At 42.6% G+C, this 7,606-nt stretch overlaps 1 protein-coding gene across 1 annotated transcript in view; it reads left to right on the forward strand.

The window, feature by feature from the left end:
* SLC1A2 (solute carrier family 1 member 2) overlaps positions 1-7,606 on the forward strand; it is a gene marked incomplete at its 5' end in the record, with an annotated part of 64,962 nt that overhangs the window by 11,603 nt on the left and 45,753 nt on the right. Inside the window, 2 exons of the mRNA XM_007943255.2 lie at positions 362-530; positions 6,276-6,402. Coding sequence (XP_007941446.2) covers positions 362-530; positions 6,276-6,402 — 296 coding nt within the window. The remainder of the gene's footprint in view (positions 1-361; positions 531-6,275; positions 6,403-7,606) is intronic.

Consider the following 7,606-nt stretch of genomic DNA (forward strand, 5'->3'; position numbering starts at 1 on the left):
CCCCTCTTCTGGTCTGGGAGCACTGTGCCAGTGGAGAAGGGTAAGATCCCAAAGAGTGTAGCCACAGAGAGCAGCAGCAGGTCTGTGACTCCACATAAGCCATGACTTTATGTGATTTGGACGGAATATAATATGATGTTTGCACAAAGTCCAAATCACATAATGTCCTATTTCATAGAGCATATGGTGGACGTAAACTGACACATACTTGTAATGTTCTCCAATTTTCAAAACTTTGTTTTGGTATTTCTTAAATATTTTTAATGTATTAGAAACTTCAAAATATATAAGCATCCATACTTTTGTTGACTTTTTAGAGTAAGCATCATGTTTATGCTTTTTCAATTTTTATTTTAATCAGATACAAACCGTGACAAAGAAGGTCCTGGTGGCACCTCAGTCAGAAGAGGAGGCCAATGCAACCAATACTGTCATCTCCCTGCTGAACGAGACCGTGACTGAGGCACCTGAGGACACCAAGATGGTCATCAAGAAGGGCCTGGAGTTCAAGGATGGGATGAATGTCTTAGGTGGGCAACCTGACAGTCTGATTTTCCTGGTAGTCTTTGGGGAGGCACCTCTGCTTCCATGACAGTGACCCGCCTTAGGGACTTATGTGGGCTAGCCAAAGGGAGCTCAGCTCCAGAGGCCCCTGCCCCCTCATCTCAGCACCTCTGCCTCAGTCACTACCTTTTCAGAAAACCTGTATCTCTGTTGTGTTCTGGAGCTCAGTGGTACAGTGGCTAAAGCACTTAGCTGTTAGCAGAAAGGTTGAATCTACCAGCTGTTCCACAAGAGGAAGATGTGTCAGTCCGTTTGCATAAGATTTGCAGCCTTGGAAACTCTATGAGGCAATCCTACTCTGTCTTATAGGGTTGTTACAAATAAGAATTTACTCAACGGCAGTGGGTTTTTTTTTTTTGGTTTGAGGACTGAGTGCTGAGAGATTAAGGAAGAGAGACAAGACAGAAGAAAGGCCGTGAGGGACGTGGCAGCCAGAGGTCGGGTATGGAAAAAGAAGAGGAGACTAACATTCACTGGACACATTCCTTGACTTTCGGAATGATGGTCACTTTCTCTGACTCCTCATTAATTTATACATCCCATTAGTTTATTTCTTAAAAATTTTGTTAAGCTGCTCTTCTGTGTTGGAACTGTGTTAGGTATGGGGATGTACCATTCCAGCTGTCACAGTCTGTGCACAGATGCAGTGCTATCCATATTGGAAAGCCTTGGAGTTGGTGCTAAAAGGAGCTTTAAAGATTATCTTGTGTACCTTGTGGGGATTCCAGTGAGCCCTTTCCCCTTGCTTGACCCCTTCTTAGCATGTCATCCTGGAGGGTTTTTTGGCTGTGCAGGTGGCCATACCTGGGTTTAGATACTGTATGAACCACTTGAGGAAGCCCTGATGGCACAGTGGTTGAATGCTCAGCTGCTAACTGAAAGGTTGGTAGTTCAAACCCACCAGCCAATGCACAGAAGAAAGATGAGGCAGGCTGCTTCTGTAAAGAGTACAACCTTGGGAACCCCATGGGGCAGTTCTACTCTGTCCTATATGGTCACTATGAGTTGTAATTATCTCCACTGCAACAGGTTTTTAGGGTATGGACCATTTACTGGTTATCTGACCTTGGGTAAGTTGTTCCACTCTCTGAGCCTCATTTTTAAAATGAGGGTGGATGGCAGCTACCTTGTAGATTGTTCAGTGAGATTGTATGTGTAAAGCACAGCATATTGCATAACACATGCTCCATTCATGAGAGCTATTGTTATTAAAAGTGGATGGGGAGCTTAGAATCTCAGTGAGAAGACACTACCTTCAGGGGCCAGAGATTCCCTATCATGTAATTGGCCCCAGTTTGCCCAGTTTATCCCCACTTACCCCCTGGAATCCATTCCCCATCATAACCCCCATCCTGGGCAATTACAATGATAGTAACATTTGACTATATACTAGGAGAAATGGGGAATCTGGATGGAAGAAGTATATTGATCCACCTAAGTATTTGGGTAAGAGCTGTTTAGAAATGGATTAGCCAGTGGAGATACCAGTGATACCACCAGAGCACCAAACTCTGGTGGCATAGCGCCTAAGGCATCTGACTGCTATCCAGAAGGCTGGCGGTTCAAACCCACCAGCCACTCCTCAGAAGGAAGGTTGGGCAATCTACTGCCAGGTGATACTACCTCGGAAACCCAAGGAGGGGTTGCTATGAGTCGGATCCCACTTAACAGCAGTGAGTTTTTTGAGTTTGAATGGTCCTACCACTGATTGCCCATTTAGGAGACCAAATGCCTTTATCTCCTTACTAGGATGGCAGATCAAATCCAGAACACTTACTCAAATTTGAATTTCAGATAAACAGTGAGTAACTTTTAGTGTTAAGTATGTTGCCATGAGTTAATCAACTCAATGGAATTTTTTTGTTTGCTTATGTCTCAAATATTGCACTGAGTATACTTATACTAAAATAATTATTTATTTATCTAAAATTCAAGTTAACTAGGTGTCCCATGTGTGTTTTAAATATATTTGGTAGTCACACTCCTCACTCATCTAGAAAGGGAGAGAGAAAGAAGCTGAGGAAGAGGATTATTTGACCACAGAGAAGAGGAAGCTACAGAAAGGGATCTTTTTTGTTTAGTCTGGGGGAAAGCAGGTTGGGTAAGTGAGACCAAGGGAGGAGATAAGCTGACTAGGTTGCCAGACAACAGAAGATCAATAAACATTGTTGACAATCAGTAGGAGGCTAGAGAAGGAAGGGGAGAGGAAAAAGTAGAGAGTTCTTCAGTGAAGCTGCCTTTGCAGACATCCTCAGCACCTACCCTGTAGCAACTCTTTAGACCCACTGCCCAGACCTCCATGACCCTCTCAGGACCTTCTCAACTCACCCTGCTCCCTTCTGGTAGGTAGGTCATAGCTGAAAGACCCAAACTATGGTGTCAAAGTGTCCCCACAATCTTCTACACATTCCTGAGGAGGCTGAGACTGTGAGTAATAGGCCCAAAGCTTTGGAATGAATCATCCAGAAGCTGTTGCTGGTTGTTTCCAGAATCTCAGTGGATTCTGGGAAGTCACACAACCTTTGGCTATACTAGGGAGTTTCAACACAACTCACTGCTCATTCAACCCCAATGACCAAGTCTAAGAGGGCTTTGTCCAAATGACACTCCCCTGTCCCACTGAGTGGGCTCAGTTAGGCAATGTTTACATAAAGAACTGGAGAGGCAGTGTTGACAGCTTGGGTTCTGGTTTTCATCCAAGTGCTGATCAAGTAAGTCTCTGGAAAGCCAAGTGAAGTAGACTGTTGAGAAACTTCCTATTTGCAAATCATGGCTGAAACGAAGGTTCTTTCCATGGCCTTCCAAGGGTGGAGGGGGGTCATCTATTTATTTATTTATTTATTTGTTTGTTTGTTTGTTTATTCATTCATTCATTCATTCATTCATTTATTTATTTGGTTTTGGAAAGTCCCAAGAATAAAGCATTGCAATAAGGGAAGCTAAAACCCTGACTCTGTTCCTTTATGGACCCCTTTCTCTCCTAAAAACCCCCCAGACCCACTTCTGAGCCCCACCCTAATCCCATCTGCTTGAATCAACTCCTAGGAGAAAATGCTCCTTAATAAAATATATCTCCTGTGCTACAAATATGTAGCTGATTGAGAGGGGGCTTTCAGGGTTTGTTTATTCTGATTCCTTGTAACCTTGAGACTTTGTATATTTTCTCTTAACATTCCAAACGAATAAACCAAGTCATAATGTTCACAGATTATTACTTGCCACATATCTACCAAACTCCTCTCTAAGAGCTTGAAAGAAGGGCTTGGCAATAGAGACAAGTCTGAATTTGGTTTCGTACATTACTGTGAACTAGGTCACTCTCTCCTGGATCTAATCTTCACTAAGCATTTGTCTTTAGAGGGCCATTAACTTACTTGTGACATGATTTGTCAAGCTTTCTGACCAAGAGCTGCAAAGGGAAATAGTAAGTACCAAGTATTAACAATCCTGAGTGCAAACGCTGGGTTCTTTTTGCCAGCAAGAAAAGGGTCCAGTGAAGGACAATAAGACAATCTGGACAGATAAATGTCTGGTGTAGGAGAAATTAGTGGCTTTGGTGACTAGAGAAAGGGTAAAGCCAAGAGTTTGGAGAAAAACAAATCCCTATAAGACAGTCAAGAGATAAGGTATAATTTACGTGCTATAAGCTAAGACTCCAGGCATAATTGTACACAATAGGAAACTGGCTGCAATAGGAAGGGACTTGAAATTAGGCCGCCAGTCTGTATCAGGGAGGAAGAGGAGGGATGGAGAGAAGAGAGGATGACCCACACTGCAAGTAAAGAAGGTCAGATAGGCAAGCAAGATCCTGTAGTTCAGGGGCTAGTGACAATGATCTATCGTCCACGCAAGACGTCAGAATTGAGGCCCTAATACTGGCAACAGTGGGTCATAGTGGGGAGGACAGTACATGGTGACTGAGTGATGCAAATGCTTAACATCCTCAGCTGCTAACCAAAGGGTTAGAGGTCTGAGTCCATCCAGAAGCACCTTGAAAGAAGGGCTAGTGATCTACTTCTGAAAAACCAGCCATCAAAAACCCTATGGAGCACAGTTCCACTCTGTCACACATGGGGTCACCATGGGTTGGAATCGACTTGGTGGCAGTTGGGTGGCAATCAGAAATCTAGACAGTCCCTAGTCAGTAATGGGGATGTCTGTTAGCCAATCAGTGCACCCTAGTCACTGGGTAGGTTGGGTAAGACTCCGGGCTTGAGGGTGAGATAGAGAGAGGGATAAAACTAACTGAAGTGAGGGGAAGAGAGGCTTCTCATAGGGAAAGGGGAGGTCTAGCCTGGAGCAACTGAAGTGTGGCACGGCTTCCCGGGACGTACTCAGGCTCAGGAAATGTAGCAAGAGCCAACACACTAGGAATAAGATCCAAGGCTGAATATTCCACTGAGTGCAATATGAGGGCAGGAACAGAGCTCCTCAAACCCTCCCTGCCTTGGATTAGGACTGACTCTGGAGCTGAGCTGGGGCTGAATTTAGATGGAAGTCAAGTGATGTTCTTTGAGGGGGAAAAAGGACTAAGAGTGCCTAGGAACTAGCAAAATCTTATAGTAAACCTATGCTCTATCTTCATGATCCTGAAAATAATAAATTAAAGAAAAAAGAAAAATTCTAATCTAATTTTGACCAAGAAAATTACTATGACAAATTAGTAAACAAACTGAATTTAATTTGGGGTTTCCCAAATTGTTTTTATGTATGTTTATTGCTGTCATTTTGATTTTTCAACATTCTTCCCCCTCCCCCCCATGTTAGGCAGTTAACAATGCAAAATTAAATTTACATTTAAGATATTTCTAGAGTGAAACATATCACCCATTTTTCAATCAGGGATGACACCAAATTAATATTGATATAACCCCAGAATAGACTTTACTGGCTACTTGGTCTGTGCTCTTCTAATATAGATGGAGCTCTGGTGGCATGGTGGTTAAAGCATCTGTCTGCTAACCTAAAGGCTGGTGGTTCAAACCCATCAGCCACTCCATGGGAGAAAGATGAAGCAGTCTGCTTCCTTAAAGATTGGAAACCCTATGGGCAGTACTACTCTGTCCTATGGGGCAATATGATAAGGAATCTACTCAATGAAAATGAGTTTGGTTTTTGTTTTTATTCCAATATCACGTCCTATGAGTCAGAAAAGGAGCCCTGGTGGTGCAATGGTGAAGTACTTAGTTGTTAACCAAAAGGTTGGTGGTTCAAACTCACCAGAAAGATGTGGCAATCTGCTTCCCCATTTAATAGCCTTGGAAACCCTATGGGACATTTCTAATCTGTCCTGTAGGGTTGCTATGAGTCAGAATAGATGGGTTTATTCTAATATTGACTCCAAAATTTGCATGAGAATCCCCCAGTTTCAACAACCTTTGCTTCAGAAATATATCTAATAATGGAGTCTGCTAACACATGATTTCACATTGAGAAGCGAGAACACTTTTTAATTCAGAATGAAAAGAAATTAATTTTCTTCCAGAAAATAGCACTGCTTATAGTTAAACTTGCTTATATGAAAAATATCTAGGAAAGCCATAGTTAAAGGCACTTTCAGTGTGAGATATAGCGCTTCTGTCTTTTAATGCCCAATTTATTGGGTAACAGGGTGAAATTGCAGATCCATACATGCAGAACGGTAGAGAAGGAGGGAAAGCAACATGCCCTATTTATAATTTGTCTTTCTGTTAATGTGATTCACTCAACAGGTCTGATAGGGTTTTTCATTGCTTTTGGCATCGCCATGGGGAAGATGGGAGAGCAGGCCAAGCTGATGGTGGAATTCTTCAACATTTTGAATGAGATTGTAATGAAGTTAGTTATTATGATCATGTGGTAAGTAGGCTTCTCTTACTTCATGGGGTGGGGTTGCAAGAAGGCCTTTGGGTCCCCAGAGGACACTGGAGCCCTTCCAGAAGGGAAGAGTAGACATGGACTGAGCAAATGGCTTTCTGGAAAGACTTTGAGAAAGGGATAAAATCTCTTTCTTGGAGCTTCCCTTAGAACAGGGCCCAAGTATGGCCTGTGAGTTATGAATGGTCTTCATGCTTCACAGCTGGGAAAAAAAAAATTGAAAGAAGAAAAATATTTCACAACACATAAAAATTATATGGAATATCACATCCCAGTGTCCCAAAAAGTTTTATTGGAACACTGACATGTCCATCTTTAACATTAACTATGGCTGCTTTGGTGGCGTAGTGCCTAAGGCATTTGACTGCTAACCAGAAGGCTGGTGGTTCAAACCCACCAGCCACTCCTCGGAAGGACGGTTGGGCGATCTACTTCCGTAGTGATAACACCTTGGAAACCCAAGGAGGGGTCACTATGAGTCAGATCTGACCTGATGGCAATGTGTTGCTGTTGTGTTTATGGCTGCTTTAGTAGCAAAGTTCAGTAGTTGTGACAGAGACAGTGTACCCACAAAGCCAGCCCATTACCTAAAAAGTTTGCCAATCCCTGTGTTGGAAGGAAAAAAAGGAACAAGCTGGAAAACTCAACCAGTAATACTGAAGCTGAGCAGTATCAGGAGGCAATAAGATGAACCCAGGATACCAGGGAAAGGGCATGGCCCAGGACATGTGGCAGAACCACTGTTCAAATATTCTATCCCAAAGCAATGAATGTTAGACCTGGGTTACTTATGCCTCACATAGAATAGAAAAGAGGTAGTTCTCAGGCCATGAAAACAAAAATGAAATTGCAGAGGATATTTTAGAACTGTTCATGGTTTTGGAAATAGGATCTCAATCTCTAGTGTCACAGAAGAGAAAACTCTGGTCCAGAGACTAAATCTCAATTCTTTCAACATCATCATGGCTATTATAGAAGCTATCATTTAAGGTTTTCTTTTTACCTGTCAAACACAGTGATAGGTGCTTAATGCCTATCAAATGTAATCCCCACAGCCCTGCAAGGATGGTATTATTTTCCCATTTTATAGAATAGATGACTGAGGCTCATGGAGGTAATTAGCATGCCTAAGATGATAAGGGAGCTCTGGTAGCATAGTGGCTAAGACACTTGCCTGCTAACCAGA

Source organism: Orycteropus afer, unplaced genomic scaffold (assembly GCF_000298275.1).
Source record: "Orycteropus afer afer isolate SDZICR_OR568_19922 unplaced genomic scaffold, OryAfe1.0 scaffold00103, whole genome shotgun sequence".
In the NCBI taxonomy this organism is placed as follows: domain Eukaryota; kingdom Metazoa; phylum Chordata; class Mammalia; order Tubulidentata; family Orycteropodidae; genus Orycteropus; species Orycteropus afer.